The sequence below is a fragment of the Cherax quadricarinatus genome, chromosome 41, assembly GCF_038502225.1.
Source record: "Cherax quadricarinatus isolate ZL_2023a chromosome 41, ASM3850222v1, whole genome shotgun sequence".
NCBI lineage: Eukaryota > Metazoa > Arthropoda > Malacostraca > Decapoda > Parastacidae > Cherax > Cherax quadricarinatus.
Window position 1 is genome coordinate 1,694,145 of NC_091332.1, and position 23,478 is coordinate 1,717,622.

The 23,478-nt window shown below is 38.6% G+C and overlaps 2 protein-coding genes across 4 annotated transcripts in view; one reads left to right on the forward strand and one right to left on the reverse strand.

Annotated features, from left to right (window-relative positions):
- ry (xanthine dehydrogenase rosy) overlaps window positions 1-25 on the reverse strand; it is a 70,131-nt gene extending 70,106 nt beyond the window's left edge. For all 3 annotated transcript variants that reach the window (XR_011393028.1, XM_070092889.1, XM_070092888.1), the window contains exon 1: window positions 1-25. This exon is cut by the window's left edge and continues 113 nt beyond it. The gene's annotated coding sequence lies outside the window, so the exon portion shown is untranslated.
- LOC128695858 (thiopurine S-methyltransferase) overlaps window positions 1-22,250 on the forward strand; it is a 22,291-nt gene extending 41 nt beyond the window's left edge. The window contains exons 1-7 of the mRNA XM_053786754.2: window positions 1-90; window positions 2,909-3,160; window positions 8,258-8,381; window positions 8,876-9,003; window positions 13,008-13,141; window positions 13,970-14,148; window positions 20,027-22,250. The exon at window positions 1-90 is cut by the window's left edge and continues 41 nt beyond it. Of these exons, the coding sequence (XP_053642729.1) occupies window positions 2,988-3,160; window positions 8,258-8,381; window positions 8,876-9,003; window positions 13,008-13,141; window positions 13,970-14,091 (681 nt within the window). The 5' untranslated portion in view covers window positions 1-90; window positions 2,909-2,987 and the 3' untranslated portion in view covers window positions 14,092-14,148; window positions 20,027-22,250. The remainder of the gene's footprint in view (window positions 91-2,908; window positions 3,161-8,257; window positions 8,382-8,875; window positions 9,004-13,007; window positions 13,142-13,969; window positions 14,149-20,026) is intronic.
- The last annotated feature ends 1,228 nt before the right edge of the window (window positions 22,251-23,478 follow it).

The following is a 23,478-nucleotide window of genomic DNA, read 5'->3' on the forward strand; positions in this document are numbered from 1 at the left end:
ACCAACGAGACAATTAACGTAGAACTGATAACTGCGTCACCAGCTGCTCGCCCTTGGGTACTGACTGAGGCATCTTACCAAGGCAGTCAGGCAGACTTGTTATGTATCTCCTACTCCTTACCAGACTGGCTAGCATAATTGTCTTGGTGTCCTCAGTTTTTGCCATAGATTTGTGAATATGTGATGGTAATTATTTTAAATATTGATAATTACAGTAACTGATGAGAGATATATTTCTACCCTCGCGCTGTTAAAGGTATCCAATGGAAATGTCAAGGATCCCAGTGGAAACAAGTCACTGTGAGCTTTTTGAGTTTACCTGGGTAATCTACACATACGCTGTTATGTGTAATAATCTATGTAACTGTATTTATATGTACCTGTACCTGAATAAACTTACTTAGATATTACTAGATGTTGAGGAAGACATTTGTGTACAGTTCAGGAGATTAATGTTTCGTCCCTAGTGGCTTCTGCAGGACTGTAGAAGCTGCTAGATAAGATTTCGTTCGGATTTTTAACCCCGGAGGGTTAGCCACCCAGGATAACCCAAGAAAGTCAGTGCGTCATCGAGGACTGTCTAACTTATTTCCATTGTGGTCCTCAATCTTGTCCCCCAGGATGCGACCCACACCAGTCTACAAACACCCAGGTACCTATTTGCTGCTAGGTGAACAGGACAACAGGTGTAAGGAAACGTGTCGAAATAACAAAAAAAAAAAAAAAAGGCACAATACCGTGACTGGAACGATGCACAAATAACCTGTATGTGAAGCGGGAGTTTTAGCCACCAGGCCACCAGTGGCTTCTGGACTGTAGAAGCCGCTTGTGAGTTGTGACGAAAAGTTACATCTAATAAATGTCCTGAACTGTACATAATAATAATAATAATATATTTTATTTGGACATGATACATAGTTGTACAAGGAATTATAGTAGTTGGGTGTACATGCCAAAAGCCCATTGTATTATCATACCATTTTTCATAACTGGAGTTTACCTGGAGAGAGTTTCGGGGGTCAACGCCCCCGCGGCCCGGTCTGTGACCAGGCCTCCTGGTGGATCAGCGCCTGATCAACCAGGCTGTTGCTGCTGGCTGCACGCAAACCAACGTACGAGCCACAGCCCGGCTGATCAGGAACTGACTTTAGGTGCTTGTCCAGTGCCAGCTTGAAGACTGCCAGGGGTCTGTTGGTAATCCCCCTTATGTGTGCTGGGAGGCAGTTGAACAGTCTCGGGCCCCTGACACTTATTGTATGGTCTCTTAACGTGCTAGTGACACCCCTGCTTTTCATTGGGGGGATGGTGCATCGTCTGCCAAGTCTTTTGCTTTCGTAGTGAGTGATTTTCGTGTGCAAGTTCGGTACTAGTCCCTCTAGGATTTTCCAGGTGTATATAATCATGTATCTCTCCCTCCTGCGTTCCAGGGAATACAGGTTTAGAAACCTCAAGCGCTCCCAGTAATTGAGGTGTTTTATCTCCGTTATGCGCGCCGTGAAGGTTCTCTGTACATTTTCTAGGTCGGCAATTTCACCTGCCTTGAAAGGTGCTGTTAGAGTGCAGCAATATTCCAGCCTAGATAGAACAAGTGACCTGAAGAGTGTCATCATGGGCTTGGCCTCCCTAGTTTTGAAGGTTCTCATTATCCATCCTGTCATTTTTCTAGCAGATGCGATTGATACAATGTTATGGTCCTTGAAGGTGAGATCCTCCGACATAATCTGTCCCTGCGATCCAAAAAAGTATCCCCGTATTGTATAACCCCAACCTACTGACCTGAAAGTGCGCGATTGGAATAGTGCAGAGTGCGGCTTAAGTTCTTAATGTAATTAAAAATTAACATTGAAGTTTTGATGAGAATCAGGAGGCAATCACAAGTTATCATATGGAAGCTAATGTCAATTTCTCTGATAAAAATTGAGAATTGAGACAGTCACAGCCCAAAACTAGCTCAAATCTTCCACAAAAAAGCACCAGGTTTAAAATCAAACTGAAGAGGCATGTATGCTGAGAAATTGTGTCCATATGTGTTGGAATACAAAGACAGGAAAAGGTGGGCTGTACTAAAGCTATTGGTAAATACTCAATACACATGGGAGGAAAAAAAAATATTACAATTCATTGGGAAGCGCTAAACTCGGAGGGGTAACATAGCAAATGGGGGGGGGGGGAACTTGAGGGATTTAGATTCGATCCAAGGGAAGGGCACGTCCAATTCCTTGGATTAAGAGTCCTCTCACCAGCGTCAAGAACCTTCCCTTGTGAAGAATGGAATAAGTATGTGAATATGTATGTTTGGACGAGTGTAAGGAAAAAAGCCTCCAAGGCTTCGGCTCTGGTGGCTAAAGCTTTCGCTTCACACGGCGAGGGTCTGGGTTCGATTCCCAGCCAGGGTAGAAACATTGGGCACGTTTCTTTACACCTGTTGTCTATGTTCAGCCATCAGTAAAATGGATACCTGGGTGGTAGTGGACTGGTGTGGGTCGCATCCTGGGACAAAACTGGCCTAATTTGCCCGATATGCTCAGCATAACACGCTTCTTTCTATATTGTAGTGTGTCATTGATGTCACCTATGGCCTGTATACCTTGTACATGTAAATAAAGATGATATTATGACAGAAGGGGAGGAGATTTTTTTTTTTACTTTTTTTTTTTAGCTAACACGCATGTATTCTTCCCTTATTCCTAGTATATCTTCTTTATATTATAATAATAAGATATTATCTCCTTTAGTGAATAATAATAAGATATTATCTCCTTTATATTATAAAAATAGGGTAAAAGGACCCTAATGGAAATAAGTAACTCTGACTTTTTTGGGTTATCCTAGGTTCTTTACACATGCTGCTATGTATGATAATCTATGTAACTGTATTTGTGTTAACCTGAATCAACTTACATACTAGCTCAGCCTCCTGGGAGTCAGAGCTCAATAAGATGTGCACTCTTGATGGCTGCCTTTAACAACCCCCAACAAGAACTAAGATGGACACAGGTGGTCGCCTGGACGTGTGGGTAGAGAGGTGGGCAGAAGGTAGAACAAGATGGCATAACAAGGATGTTAACTTCTCCCTGGTGCACCATGGTACCTTGTTGCTGGAATACCCAGGGCGCCGGGTACTGGTGCCCCTCTGTGGCAAGTCTGTCGACCTTAAGTGGTAAGTCACCCCACTTTCAAGGTCACCCTTGTGGGTTTAGCGCTTAGTTCCGATTGTAGTATTTCAAGGAAAGGTGCCAAATGCCAGTGGTGGGCTCTTGATCGAAGGTATTTGGAGCTATCTTTTTTTTTTTATTGAACCTGGTAACCTAATTCTCAATGTAAATAGGTCACTTTAAATTTTTTGGGGGGTTATCTTAGTTCATTTACAGTCTTAATTGTACTTATGAATACCTGTGCCTAAATAAACTTATTTACTTGCTATCCTCAGGGGGCCATATGACCCCTGTATGTTTATCCCTATGAATAATAATCATGAAAGTTACTTTCTCCTACCTTACTGTTTTTATATTGAAGAAATGTTCCTTGATGAAGTGCAGGTCTTCTCATTCTAGAAATTTGGAGATGCCAATGTCTAGCCCTTATACAATGTCATATGGACTATGCTTGCTCTTCATGGTACTCTGCCTTGACAAAAAAAACTGAAAGATAGACTGCAAATCACCCAGAACAAAATGGTAAGATTCATCCTGGACCTGGGACCAAGAGAACATGTAGGCCAGAATGAATTACAGCAGTTGGATATGCTGAATGTTGAAGACAGAGTAAAACAACTGAAGCTAAATCATGTTTATAAAATTGCTCACAAACAGTGTCCAGAATATCTTGCTGTCAGTTTTGTCAAGGTTGGGAACCAAAGCAATCATAGTACTAGGGGGAGAGAGCACAACTTTGTAGTGGCCACAGTCAGTGGACAGGCTTCAAACACCTTTTATTGTACAGCAATAAAGGAATGGAACAGACTGCCTGCACATGTCAAAGGCAGTCATAGCATAAACCAGTTCAAGAAGAGAGCCAAAAGGCACCTGGTGAAGTAGCTACAGAAAGGGAAAGGAATGATTTTTTATTTTTTTTTAGCTAACACACGTGTAATTTTACCTTATTCCTAGTAATGACCCATATTGTAGATAGTCTTAATGACCCTTGTGTAGTAGTCTTAATGACCCTTGTGTAGTATTAATGACCCTCGTGTAGTAGACAGTCTTAATAGTATGATAATAAGATGCTATCTCCTTTATAAAATAATAAGATATTATAACCTTTATATTATAATAATAAGGTAAAAGGACCCCAATGGAAATAAGTCACTCTGTCTGACTTTTTTGGGTTATCCTAGGTACTTTACACATGCTGGTATGTATGATAATCTATGCAATTGTATTTGTGTATTACCTGGAATTTACCTGGAGAGGGTTTCGGGGGTCAATGGCCCCGCGGCCTGGTCTGACACCAGACCTCATGGGGGATCAGGGTCTGATCAACCAGGCTGTTACTGGAAATAAATGGTATAAAATACCGACACAATGGAAATACAGTAGACCCCCGCATAACGATCACCTCCGAATGCGACCAATTATGTAAGTGTATTTATGTAAGTGCGTTTGTACGTGTATGTTTGGGGGTCTGAAATGGACTAATCTACTTCACAATATTCCTTATGGGAACAAATTCGGTCAGTACTGGCACCTGAACATACTTCTGGAGTGAAAAAATATCGTTAACCGGGGGTCCACTGTATAAACGCATATGCAGTTTAATGTGATCCTTTATTGACAACGTTTCGCGCACACAGTGGGCTTCAACGTTCAAGCTCTCCAAGACAAGCTCAGCCAGGTCGAGCCCTCAGTCCAGTTCACACTTGAAGAAGTCGACAACACTCTTCCTTTCCTTGATGTTCTTCTCTGCAAAGCTGACCATGAACTTCGTTTTAAAGTCTATCGAAAACCCACCAACCAAAACGATCTTCTCCACTTCTACTCTCACCACGACACCAAAACTAAATGTGGTGTAATTATAGGCTACTTCCTGCGCGCACTCAGAATCTGCAGCAATGAGTTCCTTGAGGAAGAATGCACTATAATTGGACAAGTATTTTCTAAACTCCACTATCCTTGTCACTTCATCAGAGATGGCAGACGGCGGGCATTAAACATCTTCAACACACTCAGAGAAGACACTGCCGAGAAGAGATACATAGTCCTCCCCACCAACTCCATTGCCAAACATGTTTCCAACATCTTTTCCAATACCTCATTCCAAGTATCTACCTCCACAACCATGACCATCAAGGACATCACCAGTAATAGACAGGACAAGCTTCCATCCTCTGCAGGGGTATACATAATCCCTTGTAATGACTGCAGCAAATTATACATGGGCAAAGCATCAAGAGACCTCCAAACACGTATTTCAGAACACCGATACACAAGCAGGACTGACGATACAAGGAATGCCTGTGTACAACACCGCAATTCACACAACCATTTAATTAACTACAGAAACTCAAGAATTATCGCCAGAGAAGTCATCACTCAATACCGAAGAATCCTGGAATCATCGCTTATCTCTATAACCAACAATTTCAACCAGAACAATGGCTTCTATAACATAGCTGAACCACTTGCCAAGAAGCTTCTTCATCGCTATCCCACATAAGAACATAGGAATGGAAGAACACTGCAGAAGGTCTGCTCACAACTTATCCAATCTCCCTTCCAAGCTACTCAAGATTTTAGACTCTATAACCCCACTCAGTAGATCATCAGATGCAGCATTCTACACCTGACCTCAACATTCTGAACCTGACTATAAATACTGGCGTACCTTCCACCCAAGTAGATCTGTTTGTGACTTGAAAAAACCCACTGTGTGGGCGAAACGTCAATAAAGGATCACATTAAACTGCATATGCGTTTATATTTCCAGGCTGTTACTGCTGGCCGCATGCAAGCAGACATACGAACCACAGCCCAGTTGGTCAGTTACTGACTTCAGGTGCCTGTCCAGTGCCTTCTTGAAGACAGCCAGGGGTCTATTGGTAATCCTCCTTATGTATGCTGGGAGGCAATTATACCTGAATAAATTTGCTTACTTACCTTTTGCTCTCTCATATAATCTAATTCCCTTCAGTTTCCCAGGAGTTCCACGACCCTTGTGGGCTTAGCACTTGCCACGAATACAAGATTGCAGTAAATATACACGTCCATGAATATTGCTGAGTGGCTGCATCTGTAGCCACTGTCATGTTGAATTTAACTAATTATATGTGAGTAAAAAGACTCCACCTGCAGCCCAGGCAGCTGATGTTTCTACTGTATTATGAGAATTGTTACTCTGCATTTATTGTCAGGGCATATTGTAATTATGGTATAGTTCATAACCCACTTACTCCACCCTCATATCCTGTTTATATATTTTCCAGTCTCATTAACATATTTGTCTGAAAAAGCTTTTTAGGGCAAATTATTCTGTAATAATATAATAATATTTTGATTTCTACAAGTACATGTACTTGGAATACAGGTCTAGCTGACATCAGTGACATACTGCTACATAGAAAACCACTTGTTATGCAGAGCATTTCGGGTAAATTAGGTCAATCTTGTCCCAGGATACAACCCATGCCAGTCAACTAACACCCAGGTACCCATTTTTTACTGATGGTTGAATGTGGACAACTGATGTAAGGAAACATGCCCAATGTTTTTACCTTTGCCAGGAATCGAACCCAGACTCTCAGCGTGTGAAGCGAGAGCTTTGCCACCAGGTCACAGGCCACCGTCTCTGCCTTCCCAACTGACCATAACTAGTTATTGTATCTGTTAAATGTCCAGCAATTTTTGCTGCTCTAAAGAAATGAAAAGGTAAAAACAAGCATATTTTAACTCAGTATCACTTCAGAAAACATACAGTGTACAACTGCTGGTGTACAAATATAGTACCTCCAGTGATGTAAAGCTTGGCAACATTTGGAAAATTCTTAAAAAATAGAGCATCTAAGATGTTTCATATTTTCTCTGGTAATGTAGAATACATAATGGGATTACCAATAGACCCCTGGCTGTCTTCAAGAGGAAGCTAGACAGGAGCCTAAAGTCAGTAACTAACCAGTTGGGCTGTGATTCATGTGTCAGTTTGCAAATGGCCAGCATTAACAGCTCAGTTGATCAGGCCCTGATCCATTGCAAGACCTGGTCATGGACCAGTCTGTAGGGGGCATTGACCCTCGGAACAACCTCCAGGTATACAGCATTAATGTATTTAGCAACAAAATTTGGCTTGAAGTGAACAGTACAAGACTAGAACATTATATAAAAATGTGGGAAGAAGTGAGCTCCCATACAAGGCAGCGAAATTGCAGACCTAGAGAATATATGGAGAACTTTCACTCCATGTAGTACATGTAAGTACAATAAAGCACCTAAATTACAGGGAACGTTTGAAGTCCCTTGACCAGTTATCCTTCAAGTGCAGGTGAGAAAGATAAATGATAATATACACTTGGAAAATCCTAGTGGGACTAGTCCCAAATTTGCACAAGGAAATCACTCTCTACAAAAGCAAAAGACTCAGAAGGCAGTGCAACATCTCCCAAATAAAAAGCTGGAGTGCCATGAGTATGGTAAGAGACAACACAATAAGTGTCAAAGGACTAGGATTGTTCAACTGCCTCCCAGCATGCATAAGGAAGGATTACCAATAGACCCCTGGCTGTCTTCAAGAGGGAGCTGGACAGGCACCTAAAGTCAGTACCTGACCAGTGGGCTGTCAGTTTGCTTGCAGTCAGCAGTAACAGCTTGGTTGATCAGGCCCTGATCCACCATGAGCTCTGGTCATGAACCGGCTGCAGAAGCATTGAACACTGAAACACCCTTCAGGTATATATCTAGGTATACAGTGGTACTCCGAGTTTCGAACTTTCTTCGTTCCAGAAAGCTGTTTGAGAGTGCCATTATTGAACGAATTTGTTCCCATAAGGAATAATATAAATTGGATTAGTCCGTTTCAGACCCCAAAAATACACTTACAAAAGCACTTAACAATAATACACTTACATAATTGGTCGAGTTGGGAACAGTTCGAAACTCGGGGTACCATTGTATATCATGTAAGGTTTGCTTCACACACACCATGATTTTTATTTTACTGGCATTATTAACATTTACTTGGCTGAAATTAAAGGCATTTTTTCCAAGCTTCATCATATGAATACAGTTAGTTTTAAGCTACCGTCTTATGTTTCAAATTGTGATTTCAGGTTTTACGATGAAGGACACACGGTTGTTGGAATTGAAGCGGTTGAACAGGCAGTATTGGCATTTTTTTCTGAACAACACCTCACCTATACTACAGAACAGTTGACTTGGGGAAAATTGTTTAAGGTTTGTTTGGTTTATATATAATATTTACAGAATAAGAGTGTCATTACATGTTAGTACTTTGTCTGACTTATTTACAAAACTGCAAGTTTTGAGGAAACATTTAAAGGGTTAAGTTAAATCTTTCTTCTTTCAACGCACCAGCCGTATCCCACTGAGGTTGGGTGGCCCAAAGGGACAAACGAAAGTTTCTCCTTTTAAATTTAGTAATATATACAGGAGAAGGAGTTACTAGCCCCTTGCTCCCGGCATTTTAGTTGCCTCTTACGACACGCATGGCTTACGGAGGAAGAATTCTGTTCTACTTCCCCATGGAAACTTAAGTTAAATATTTAATAAAATAAATTGATGTAGTGTACATATTTTGCTGTTAATTAATGTAGATAAGAAAGAATTAATGAGTATCCTTATTATTTTTGCTGTGTATAAATTTTATAGATGATTTTAATGGGTTTTAGATTTTCCAATGCATCCATTAATTTTATTTTTTTTCACAGACACATGATGGGAGGCTTAGTGTCTTCTGCTGTGACATTATGAAAGTAGATGCAACACACTTAGGGAAGTTTGATGCTGTGTGGGACAGAGGATCTTTAGTTGCCTTGGATGAAGAAGACTGGAAAGGGTAATTTTCTCGCTTTTAATTTTCGTTTTCATTTGCTAATCTGTAGAATTTTGTACCTTTTCCATATTGTGGTTATATACACTATTTCAGTAACTTCTTATTATGTGAATTGATGCTTTAGCCACTTGTGGAATTGCTTTCAGAACATAATATGATGCAGCAAAGCAACAGCTACAGAATTTGAGTTATCATCATTAAATTTTGTCTCTAAGAATAGTGGAGGTATGAAGTCATTTTGCCAGTTTTTTGGAAAAGAAAGAACTGTCTGGTACATATTTCAGGACAGCATCATTTTTGAGAATGTTTGCATTTACTGGTCAAATAAATAGTGATAGGATAGGGATCATAAATCAGTCAAATTAAAAAAAAAAATTTAACATGCCAGCCATCTCCCTCACCAGCCCCTTGCTTCAGGCATTTTAGTCGCCTCTTATGACACACACATGGCTTCTAGAGGAAGCATTCTTCTCCACTTCCCCATGGATCCAAATTAGTATATCTATAGTAAAATGAAATGTTCCATTGTCTGTAGCCTTGTTTTTTCTTATAATTTTATCAGGCATAAACAAAAACACAGACCACAACTGTGAATCATCCATACAAATAATATATTTAGCATAAAACTTGCTGTGGCAAAAGAAACCACAATTGAGTTTTAATAAACTCAATAGGCTGGTAGACAGCAACTATCTGTGGAGGTGCTATGTCCTCTCAAATGAGTGAAATGGAAACCTGTTAATTTTTTTGCACTCTGGCAGAATTGCTGATCTTTTCTGTCTCATAAATATGTAAGTTCTAGGTAGTAGGTTGGTAGACAGCAACCGCCCAGGGAGGTACTACTGTCCTGCCAACTGAGTGTAAAACGAAAGCCTGTAATTGTTTTACATGATGGTAGGATTGCTGGTGTCCATTTTTCTGTCTCATAAACATGCAAGGTTTCAGGTACGTCTTGCTACTTCTACTTACACTTAACCCTTTCAGGGTCCAAGGCCCAAATCTGGAGTCACGCACCAGTGTCCAAGAATTTTCAAAAAAAAAAATTTGTTATTTTTTCTTATGAAATCGTAGAGAATCTTTTTGTGAAGGTAATAAAACAAAAAGTACGAAATTTGGTGGAAAATTGACGAAATTATGCTCTCGCGAATTTTGATGTGTCAGCGACATTTACGAATTGGCGATTTTGCCGACTTTGACTCCCATTTTAGGCCAATTACATTCTTCCAATCAACCAAATTCTTAGCTATTTCACTAGTATTACTTCTATTCTATCGATTGAGCACAAGAAATCGCCAAGTCAACTGTTTCAACTACAAAATAAAGTGATCGGAAATTGTTAATTTGGCCAATTTAACACAAAGTTCAAAATATTCCAATTTCAAAATAGGGTCCAGAATAAACAATGTAGGCATTCCTGGCACTAAACTAACGTTTCCTCTGTTCATTAGTTATGTTTTGAGGCTTTACAAATAAATTCCATTTTGATTTTTTATTCACATAATGAATTTTTATTCACACCAAAAAATAGAAGATTTACTGTTATGCAATACTGTAATAATTGTATAAATATCATCACCATATTTGTGAATGTATATTAGACCCACCAGCTGACGTGTATTAGACGTGTGAGGTCGTTTGTTTACTCTTGAATATCGGCAAAAATTTAACATTTCTGCTACTTTGAGCTCAGTTTCAAGCCATTTCCATTGCTAAAACCAATCAAAATCATCTCTATTTCTGTAATATGTCTTCCATTCTATCAAATGAGACCAAGAAATCGCAAATACAACTATAAAAAACATACGAAAAAACACTGCAAAGTTGCTGTTTTAATCGAAAAATCATGATTTAAGTTTTTTTCTCTCATTATACACAGTGTGCTGCAGGATCTGTTTTATGTGGTGCACACATACCACATAGATGTATTCTCTCATATCTAGGCCCAAATGTACCACTCACAGTTTATCAGAGTGAGCTGAGCTCATGGCGTAGATCTACGGTTTGGACCCTGAACGTAAAGCCGTAGATCTACGGGACGGACCCTGAAAGGGTTAAGTCACACTACACATACATGTACAAGCATATATATATACACACACCCCTCTGGGTTTTCTTCTATTTTCTTTCTAGTTCTTGTTCTTGTTTATTTCCTCTTACCTCCATGAGGAAGTGGAGCAGAATTTTTCCTCCGTAAGCCATGCGTGTTGTAGGAGGCGATTAAAATGCCAGGAGCAAGGGGCTAGTAACCCCTTCTCCTGTATATATTACTAAATGTAAAAGGAGAAACTTTTGTGTTTCCTTTTGGGCCACCCCGCCTCGGTGGGATACGGCCGGTGTGGTGAAAGAAAGAAATATGTAAGTTAAATAAATCTTACAAACTACTTCTTACATTCAGTATAGTTCTTAAACCTGTAATATTTCCTTTCATCCTTTTAGGCGTGTTCTGAGATTGGGTCATGAACATAATTCTCAGAACCACTTAACAGATAACCTAGTGAGCGACACAAGATAACATAATAGACAAAACCTACTAAAGCAAAAACCTTGTCGTAGTGAGAGATGGGGCTTGTTTCTTTGACCCAGTAATTCAGGTTGTCCTGAATCTCTTGATCAATTGTCCCACTCATCAAAGAGCATACCAGCTTCATTTCTGATCCCTTGTTTAATGCTCCAATAATCTTACTTTGTCTTCCCTCCTCTTTAACCATCCCATCTTACCTGCAGATTTTAATTTTTTTAATGACCATTTTGTTTCATGAACTGTAACTTCCATTTTTTTGGCCAGTTTTTTTTTTAACACCTCCAAATCTTAAAACTTCTTTTACCCTCGTATCACCTAAAACTTCCTTTACCCTCCTAGCACTTAAAACTTTCCTTACCCTCCTAGCACTTAAAACCTCCTTTGCCCTCCTAGCACCTAAAACCTCCTTTATCCTCCCAGCATTTTAAACTTCCTGTACCCTCCTAGCACTTAAAACTTCCTTTACCCTCCTAGCACTTGAAACTTCCTTTACCCTCCTAGCATTTAAAACTTCCTTTACCCTCCTAGCACTTAAAACTTCCTTTACCCTCCTAGCACTTAAAACTTCCTTTACCCTCCTAGCACTTAAAACTTCCTTTACCCTCATAGCACCTAAAACCTCCTTTACCCTCCTAACACTTAAAATTTCCTGTACCCTCCTAGCACTTAAAACTTCCTTTACCCTCCTAGCACTTGAAACTTCCTTTACCCTCCTAGCACTTGAAACCTCCTTTGCCCTCCTGCCAGACCTTTCTGGGACAACCCCTACCGCTCTATGCACCACATATTTACATTCCCTCCTGGCCATCTTATTTTGCTCTATTCTCTGTAATGCCCTAGCCACCACCTCAACAACCCCTCTTTAGCTCTCTGAATTATACTTTTTGTAACCCCATACCTTCTAATATTTACGCTCTGAATTCTCTGCACAATCTTCACACCACACACTGCCCTCAAAGACGTCATCTCCACTGCCTCTAGCCACCTTCTTACTGCAACATTTAAAACCATGCTTCACACCCATATAGCAGTGTTGCTACCACTATACTTGGGTACATTCTCATTTCTTTTTGCCCCTCTGAGTTGGTGTTTTAAAATATTTGTTTGTGATATCATATATGATTTTGTTCTGATTTGTTATACTAGATAATCTTCCAGCTTAAAAAAAATTGCAATTTTGACTTATACAATACTAAATAGAAAGATCCATTGCACACGATTTACTGAATCATAAAAAAAATTATTTTCTCCATGGGGAATTGGAAAAGAATTCTTCCTCTCTAAGACATGTGTATCGTCAGAGGCGACTAAAATGCCGGGAGCAAGGGGCTAGTAACCCCTTAGCCAGTATAAATTACTAATTTTAAAAAGAAAAACTTTCATTTTTGTTTTTAAGTCACTCTGCCTCAGTGGGATATGGCTTGTTCATTAAAAAAAAAAATATGTGAATAAAGTTCTGTATTAAATCCAGTATTTCACTTTGCAGCTATGCTGAGATAATGAAATCCATGCTGGCGTCAGACTTTCGTTATTTGCTGAGCATTACTCAGTATACACCTAATGAGCTCTTCAGTGGACCTCCAAGCAATGTACCAACTGAAGTGGTGGAACAACTTTTTGGTAGGTGTTTTCTCATGATTTTTATGGTTTTATTGGCTGTTTCTTGGCATTTGATAGAATGGAAGACATACCACTGAAATAGAGATGATTTTGGTTGGTTTCAAGACCAGAAGTAGCTTTGACAGGATGGGTGTATACCTAGAGGATGTTCAGCAGACATGCATAAGCATGTTAGATAGGAATGAATGGAGACAAATGGTTTTTGGGACCTGATGAACTGTTGGAGTGTGAGCATGGTAATATTTTGTGAAGGGATTCAGGGAAACCGGTTAGCCGGACTTGAGTCCTGGAAATAGGAAGTACAATGCCTGTACTGTAAAGAAGGGGTTTGGGATATTGGCTGTTTGGAGGGACTTCTAAACCGTCGTATCTGAGTGCCTCTGCAAAGACAGTGATTATGTATGAGTGAGGTGAAAGTGTTGAATGATGATGAAAATATTTTTCTTTTTTGGGGATTTTCTTTCTTTTTGGGGATTTTCTTTCTTTTTGGGTCGCCCTGCCTCGGTGGAAGATGGCCGACGTGTTGAAAAGAAAAAATTTAGTATACACACACACTGATAGTTATTTTCTGAGTAGTTCTCATATATTATTTTTTTCCTTCAATAAATATTATTAGATTTATATAAGATTTCTTTTCAATTTTTTCCTTGAATAAGTATTTTTAGCTTCATATAAAATTTCTTTGCCAGTATCTAAAATAGTTTGGCATATTCATGGCATCTTCCATTGATGGACTGACATGGGAAGATCCTTATAAAGTATTCATTGACTGTCAGCATTTAGGTTTCACATGTGTCCCTCCTAATGAATTTTTATCTTGTTTGACAGGTGATGTGTGCAGTCTGAAGGTACTAGAGACAGTCAAGTGGCCTGCAGAGGATGAGCGACTTGCTAAATGGCACCTGGATTATATGGCTGAATTGGTGCTTATTCTTACTCCGAAGAGTTAACCTGTAGTCTAATGGTGCAAAAACTGTGAAAATGCATTTAAGGATAAACAAGAGAAAGTAATGTGGTTATTATATGTACAAATGTATTTTGTTACTGTCAACTTATCTGGGTATACTATGTATGTCAACTACTGTATTATGTTCGTGACTGTCATATTACCTTTTGAATTTACTATGTATAGGCTCAGTGAAACCTTGATTTAATGGACTGCCGTATTACCTCTTGAGTTTACTATGTATAGGCTTAGTGAAACCTTGATTTAATGGACCCAGATTTAGCAGATTTTGAATTTAGTTGACAAGATTTTCAGTGGGACGTCTGGAAACAATTTCCAAAGTCCATTAATTCCAGAATTATTTGTTACTGTTAGAGCCCTCTGGGTAAATATATTTTGAATTTAATAAACTTTGTCTATTAAATTCAGAATTATTCATTATTATTGCAGCCTTAGAAAAAAATTTCATCATTCAAAATTAAATGATAATTGACATTAACCCTTTCAGGGTCCAAGGCCCAAATCTGGAGTCACGCACCAGTGTCCAAGAATTTTCAAAAAAAAAATTTGTTATTTTTTCTTATGAAATCGTAGAGAATCTTTTTGTGAAGGTAATAAAACAAAAAGTACGAAATTTGGTGGAAAATTGACGAAATTATGCTCTCGCGAATTTTGATGTGTCAGCGATATTTACGAATCGGCGATTTTGCCGACTTTGACTCCCATTTTAGGCCAATTACATTATTCCAATCAACCAAATTCTTAGCTATTTCACTAGTATTACTTCTATTCTATTGATTGAGCACAAGAAATCGCCAAGTCAACTGTTTCAACTACAAAATAAAGTGATCGGAAATTGTTAATTTGGCCAATTTAACACAAAGTTCAAAATATTCCAATTTCAAAATAGGGTCCAGAATGAACAATGTAGGCATTCCTGGCACTAAACTAACATTTCCTCTGTTCATTAGTTATGTTTTGAGGCTTTACAAATAAATTCCATTTTGATTTTTTATTCACATAATGAATTTTTATTCACACCAAAAAATAGAAGATTTACTGTTATGCAATACTGTAATAATTGTATAAATATCATCACCATATTTGTGAATGTATATTAGACCCACCAGCTGGTGTGTATTAGACGTGTGAGGTCGTTTGTTTACTCTTAAATATCGGCAAAAATTTAACATTTCTGCTACTTTGAGCTCAGTTTCAAGCCATTTCCAGTACTAAAACCAATCAAAATCATCTCTATTTCTGTAATATGTCTTCCATTCTATCAAATGAGACCAAGAAATCGCAAATACAACTATAAAAAACATACGAAAAAACACTGCAAAGTTGTTGTTTTAATCGAAAAATCATGATTTCATTTTTTTTCTCTCATTATACACAGTGTGCTGCAGGATCTGTTTTATGTGGTGCACACATACCACATAGATGTATTCTCTCATATCTAGGCCCAAATGTACCACTCACAGTTTATCAGAGTGAACTGAGCTCATGGCGTAGATCTACGGTTTGGACCCTGAACGTAAAGCCGTAGATCTACGGGACAGACCCTGAAAGGGTTAACAGATACCCCCTCCCCCCTACTTTTAGTCTTGTAAATCAAGGTTTCACTGTACTGTTGTTTTCTGCTCAAATTATATTATCTTCAGGGACAGGGACAGAAAGTTGGGACTTGATGCCCCCTAGCCAAAGATGAGGTTGTGGAAGTGTATATTTTTATCTTCTTATTTATATATTTCAGTGAATAAACTTTTCAGTAACTAAACTAACCATTAAGCACAAACAGGAAAGTTATGGAGACGGAATTCTTTTTCACTTCCCCATGGAGATTTAAACTGCATAAACATACAAGAAAAATGCCTTATTTTAACATATATGTAGTATGTATAATTTTATTTAAATAATGCAGTAGTAGTAATATGTGAGGTTTAATGCATTATGTGACTATTATTCAGATAAGTGAATAAGTAGATTATATTATTTGTGTAATTGCCTTAAAGATGTGATTCAGTTAAGTAGGCAAGGGATTGTTGAGATGGGTTGATCATGTAGAATGGAGGGAGATAAGTTGATGGTGGCTTATTTAAGTTGGTGTATGGGATGCTCTATGAATGGTTATAAAGAAAGTGTAAAGATGATTTTGAGAAGGATAGGCATCATCATTAACTAGGCATATTTGGTCATTATGCTTGTATGTTAGATCTGAGTGAGGGAATGTGTTTTTTGTAGTCTTGATGTGCAGTTGGAGGGTAACCAGGTTAGACAGCTGGAAAACATATGGTGAATGTTTTTTTAACATTACATCACCCAGATATGGTGGGAGATACCTAATGTTTAAAATATCCCACATGTGTAATGTTATGTATTGGGTTGGAACAGATTATGTATACGATGTAAACCCTTGATATAATGAACTTATGGAAATAAATGGTATCAAATACCGACACAGTGGAAATATAAACACATATGCAGTATAATGTGATCCTTTATTGACAACGTTTCACCCACACAGTGGGCTTTTTCAAGTCACACACAGATCTGTGTGTGACTTGAAAAAACCCACTGTGTGGGTGAAACGTTGTCAATAAAGGATCACATTATACTGCATATGTTTTTTTTTTTTTTTTTTTTTTTTTTTTTTTCAACAAGTCGGCCGTCTCCCACCGAGGAGGGGTGTTAATGTTGCAGTTTAAAAACTGTAGTGTAAAGCACCCTTCTGGCAAGACAGTGATGGAGTGAATGATGGTGAAAGTTTTTCTTTTTCGGGCCACCCTGCCTTTGTGGGAATAGGCCAGTGTGATAATAAAAAAAAAAAAAATAAATAAATAAAATAATGGGTCTAGGTAGTAGGTTGGTAAACAGCAACCACCCAGGGAGGTACTACCGTCCTGCCAAGTGAGTGTACAATGAAAACCTGTAATTGTTTTACATGATGGTAGGATTGCTGGTGTCTTTTGTCTGTCTCATAAACATGCAAGATTTCAGGTATGTCTTGCTACTTCTACTTGCGCTTAGGTCACACTACACATACATGTACAAGCATATATATACACACCCCTCTGGGTTTTCTTCTATTTTCTTTCTAGTTCTTTACACAAATAACCCGCACATAAAAGAGAGAAGCTTACGACGACGTTTCGGTCTGACTTGGACCATTTACAAAGTCACACTAACCAGAGGTGGAGCAGGACGGCTATATATAGGCAGGAAGAGGTGGTGGTAGTAGTAGTAGTGGTACAAGAATGGTATATAATACTGACAAGATGAAATTAAGACACATGCGCAACACCCGGGCATCCCTATCGTAGACCTTTCGCCATCCAGCCAGCCACTGGATGGCGAAACGTCCACAACAAAGACAACCAGATGCCGCACATGTGTCTCAATTTCATCAGTAGTTGTAGTAGTAGTAGTAGTAGTAGAAGAGGTAGTAGTAGTGGTAGTGGTAGAAGTGGGGAATAAGGAGGACAAGCTAACACTCTTCGCACTAATCTCGTTCATACCTCTCCTCCCTCTACAGATGTTCCTGGTGTCTACTCTATTTCTTGCTCCTCCTGTCCTCTTCAATACTTCGGAGAAACTGGTCGATCTCTTTCTGACAGACTTAGGGAGCACAAAAATAGTGTTAGGCTTGCCGACACTAACAATGCTCTTTTCTGTCACGTCAGAGATCATAGCCATCCTATTGACTGGTCTTCTGCTAAAACTGTCTTCCCTACTTCCAACTCGAACAGTTGCCGTCTAGTTGAATCCTCTCTAATACACAACTTTCCTTGTATGAACCTTAGCCCTGGCTTTGTCTCTGTAGATGCCTTCCTCTCCCACTACATTGTAAAATGCTCCAAACTTCAGAACACCCGTGACTTAACCTGACTCCTCATTTTTTCTTTTTCTTTTTCTTCTTCTCCCTCTTCCCCTTTCCTCTTTCCTTTTCTCCTCTGGGTTGTCTTTCTCTCTTCTGTCTCGTGTTTCTGTTCCTTCTTCATTTATTTCACCACTTCCCCTTTCACGCACCTCTGTGCGCTTGCTCTCCCTCTGTGGGCACCTAGCTCTCTTACAGTGCTCCCCTTCCTTTGTATTTGACTGAATCGTCCTCCTTTTTCCCCACTTCTACCACTACCACTACTACTACCTCTTCTACTACTACTACTACAACTACTGATGAAATTGCGACACATGTGCGGTGTCTGGTTGTCTTTGTTGTGGACGTTTCGCCATCCAGTGGCTGGCTGGATGGCGAAAGGTCTACGATAGGGATGCCCGGGTGTTGCGCATGTGTCTTAATTTCATCTTGTCGGTATTATATACCATTCTTGTACCACTACTACTACTACTACCACCACCTCTTCCTGCCTATATATAGCCATCCTGCTCCACCTCTGGTTAGTGTGACTTTGTAAATGGTCCGAGTCGGACCGAAACGTCGTCGTGAGCTTCTCTCTTTTATGTGCGGGTTATTTGTGCATCGTTCCAGTCACGGTATTGTGCCTTTTTTGTTATTCTAGTTCTTGTTTATTTCCTCTTATCTCCATGGGGAAGTGGAACAGAACTCTTCCTCCGTAAGCCATGCATGTTGTAAGAGGCGACTAAAATGCCGGGAGCAAGGGGCTAGTAACCCCTTCTCCCATATAAATTACTAAATTTAAAAGAGAAACTTTCGTTTTTCTTTTTGGGCCACCCTGCCTTGGTGGGATATGGCCGGTGTGTTGAAAGAAAATAATGGGTAAAGTTCACTGGGTAAATTACCCTTTCAGTGCCTTTATTTTCAATGTTTAGTGAAACATATCTAATTTGTGTGTACAGTGCTATATTAGGTATACAGCACAGTAAGTATTATATTTGCTATTTTTGTTTTTCATTATTCTGATTAATTTTTTTTTTTTAATTCTAATTTAACCAACACTAACACTTTCCCCCCATGATGCCATTATATCGAGTTTCTGGTACAATGCTTTAATTTCCTAGGTGGTGTGTGAATGGTCAGATGTATACTAGTTAGTAATGAAGTACGGGTAATAGCAGTGTAAAAATATTGTTTCTACAATGTTCTGCGAGAGTGATGTGCAATGTAATTTTTGCATTAATCATTTGTGATTAATTTATTTTTTTTCCGTTTTTAAATATTTTGAATCATAATACATTAAACTTTAGAAGAAAAAACTTATCTTTAGAATGCAAGTTTGATGTTAGGTAGTATTAAAAGCCCTTGTATTTTGCTGGAGTTGGTTGTAGATGTATTTCACATTCCAGGGTGAGAGTTCTGTCATACAATATTTTTTGTTAAGTAAAAAGACACAAATGCAACTAATGCAATACTTTATTGTGACAACATTTTAGTATTACACCTCACTCTTAGCCTATATATGCCCTCTGTGTCCATGTATTGTTTGTAACTGCTTGATAAAGCTCCTGCAGAGTGAAACGTTGGCACAATAAAATATTGCATTAGTGTCCTTTTACTTAACATATTGTCAGTAATTCTACCAGTGTTAATACACAAAATTTTTTGACCAAAATACCTAAACTGCTATTTTTGTCAGTTGATAATAGTTTCTACCTTTCTGTTTCATCTTCTGCAGTGATCTGTTGTACCTTTTGATTTGCTCTGCCTTGGTGGTACATATTTTGTTTTGACTGAAAGTGATTGTTGTTATAACCTGGCTTTTCTTTATTCATAACACTGCTTTCTCTTCCCTCTCCATCTTAACTGACTGTTATTAAGCAGCTGACTTGTTTAACCACATACTTTGTTTATCTGAAACCCAGAGACATATATTCACAGAATGTACTCTATTAGTGTAAAAAGTAATGCTGGCAGTTTTGTTTCTCAAAACCTATCCCACTTTTGTAAGCATATTGTGGAGAAAGGGTCACTCATAGGAACTTTTTTTTTGCTCTTTCCTAATTTCTGCTTCATATTTCAGGCAAGGAAACTGAGGACCCTGTCAGTGGCTTACCAATTAGATTGCTACTGTCCCTCTCAGAAGAGGTTGCATTTACCCTGCTGTAATGTATTTCAGTTTTTTCATTCCTGAAATTGTAATAGATGTTATGGGAATACTGAAAAGTTGTAGTTGATAAAGACACACACAGCATTTGGAATTTTTATTGAGAGGATGTTTCACCTGCACAATAGACAATCAGGTCTGATAGATCATACTTAGTGATAGCATAACTTGTAGGTGATAAGATTATAATCATAACTAAGTGCTAAACCCATAAGGGTCATAAGTACTGGTAGGTGAGAAGGAGCATAGGTATTAACAGAAAAATTGGAAAATGTTAGAGGAGCACTACAGTAGGCCTACTAGATGAATGAGACTTGCACAACACTTGGGTATCATTAACATAGAGATGTTTTGCCAATCAATAGCCTTATTAGTTCAATAGAGAATAAGATATAACGTAGTAGTTTGAGGTGGTCAGTCCCTCAGCCTTGAAAGATGGTACTCAGTCCCTTAGGCTGAGGAAATAACCACCTCAAATTACCTAAACATATTTTCCACCATTTATTCCCTATAACTTATCCTGTTGGAGAGAAATACCATGTATCCAGAATTATCTATGCCCTAATAATTACTTTATCTACCCTGAGGTTTAAATTATCTCCACAATAAATACGTATAGTCATGTGTTGCACATGTATCTCATTCATTTACCTGTCACTTGTAAGCCACTAATATAGTAGTACAACTGGCTCACATTAGGTAAATCTTGAGACGTTAGTATTGAGTAGTGCTGGTAATAGTAGTTGATAGTTCTTTGTGGTATACCTGATTCGATGCCTGTAGTTGGTGTGGTAAATTTGAAGCTGCCTAAGTTCTGTGTAATTGAGTTTGAAATCTTGATAGTAGTTTCGTAACATTTCCTCTTGTATCATTTTCCCATTTTTTTTATGAATTTTGAATCAGAAAATGTTATCAGATGGTCGTATGAATTCTTAAACTTCTCTCTCATTGTTCTTATCTGTTTGGGCTGTGTACTGACACTTGTTGACACACTTAAGTGTCTGGCATTCTCTCGTACTAAATCTTGTCACACTCACTTCATCTGTTAAATAGTTTTTCGTTTTCCATTGAAGTCAAGGATAGTAGTAGTAGTAGTTATGACAGCTACTTTGTTTGTGGTTTGGTTCAAAATCTTCATGTTAGAAGCGAGTTTACATGGAAGGAAAATTATGTAGCCATCTTGTCGGTTTTTGGGGGGGTTTCAGCCATTGAATTGCAGTTTTCCAAAATTAAGGATAGGAATGCTAGATACTGCAATTTTCTATGAATATTTCTGATGGTTTTGCACTCTTTGTGGAAACACCGGCTACAAACCCTACATGCACATTGAAAAAATCCTGTTAATACACTTCATTGTTCTGTGACCAAAACCATCAGAAACTTTAGAAAAATGAAATATTCAGCATTTTTTTATCCTTAATTGTAGGAAATGTGCCATAAAAATCCTGAAAACACTCAAAGCCAACAAGAAAGCAGACCTATACATAACTTTCCTTAGAGTGAATGTTGCCTCCAGCATCACAAAAATTTTGAACCAAACCAACAACAAAATAGCTGTTGTGACCTCTTCTTCTACCTGTGAAATCTCAGACAGTTAAAAAAAAAAAAAAAAAATAGGAAGAAGTTTGTGTCTGTGAAATTCCACACAGTGAGGGTGACATAAGTAAATACAGTGGAACCCTGAATATCGGCTGCTGTGTTTATCGGCCGAATCGTATTTAGGCTGGTTTTTGGGCCAAAATTTTGCTCCGTATTTCGGCCGGTGCCTCACAAATCAGCCGTATTAGATGCGTCATCCCGCTGGGACGTCGCGTGTAGGTGAGTCAGTCTCCCTGTGTCTCTCGGAGAATGAGCATGTACTCCACGCATTCATCCAAACATTTCCTTAAAATCCATTGGTTTTTATGCTTGTTTATTAAGTGCAGCTGTGAAATAAACCACCATGGACCTAAAGAAAGTTCCTTTGGTAAAGAAATTGAGAAACACGATAGAACGGAAGAAAGAAGTTGTAGAAAAATACGAGAGTGGTATGCGTGTTCTCCAGCTTCCCAGGACGTATGGCAAAATCAAATCAACAATCGCTTCTATTCTGGCAAAGAAAGAACAAATCAAGGAAACTGATGTGGCAAAAGGGGTAAATATGTTAATGAAAAAAAGATTACAAACAATGGAAGATGTGGAGAGAGGCAGGGAGGGAAGTAACCCCAGAGAAGGCTTTGATATCTGAAGTCCTTATGGAGGGGGTTTCCCCTTCCAAACAATAGTCAGTCCTCCATGTCTTCCATAAGCCAATAAGAGTCTTCAATAAAGGTATGTAATAGTGATTTAAATGTTCATTTATTTATTTAGTTCTCATTGTTTTGTGTATGTAAAACTAATTAATCTTTTTTTTTAAATTATTTTTTGTTAATATTTTTGGGTGTCTGGAATGGATTAATTGTATTTACATTAATTCCTATGGGAAATATTGGTTCCAATTTAGGCCTTTTCGAATTTAGGCTGACCTTCTGGAATGATTACGGTCAATATTCGGGATTCCACTGTATTGAGAAACTGCCAGAAACTTGATCAAACATCTTAACAATTCATGTGTCAAACAGGAATTCACACAACCTTCTGATGAGATTTTGCAATTCAAAACTTATAATAAAGGAATGAGAAAAATTAAAGAGGAAATGCTATGAAACTGCTCTCGTGACATCAAACAGAGCCATGGCAGCTTCACTGGGTATACTGCCAACTACCAAACATGCCTCTGTATGACCTTTGTGGGTTTAACACTATTATAATACTAAACATGCCATTGCATCTCAAGAGTTATCTTGCATGGGCCAGTAAGACTGCTGCAGTGCTCTAATATGTGACTCATTTCTTGCGTTAGCACCTGACAATGTTCCTCTCTTTTGCCTGTAAACTGTGCTACCACCAGGTATATACACAAATGACCAGCACACAGGAGAGAAAGAGGAGCTTACGATGACATTTTGCTCTAACTTGGACCATTTACAAAGTCACACTGATCCAAGTTGGACTGAAATGTCGTTGCAAGCTCCTCTCTCCTTTGTGCAGGTTATTTGTGTATCGTTCCAGTCATGGTATTGTGCCTTTTTGTTCTTTATTACCAGGTATGATCTACAAAACTTAGTCTACAGCACAAGTGAAACATCCTCTTAATAAAGTTTTCAATTGATGCTAGTGTCATTTTATCAACTGCAACTTGTCAGTAATCACACGTCATCTGCTGTTACAAGTTGTAGTGACAGACACTCGAGTAATGTTGGAAAATTTATGAAGAGAAAGTCTCATTTGTGCAGTAGGCTTTTAACAAGTCTGATAGCTCATACCTTGTGGTAGCATAATTTATAGGC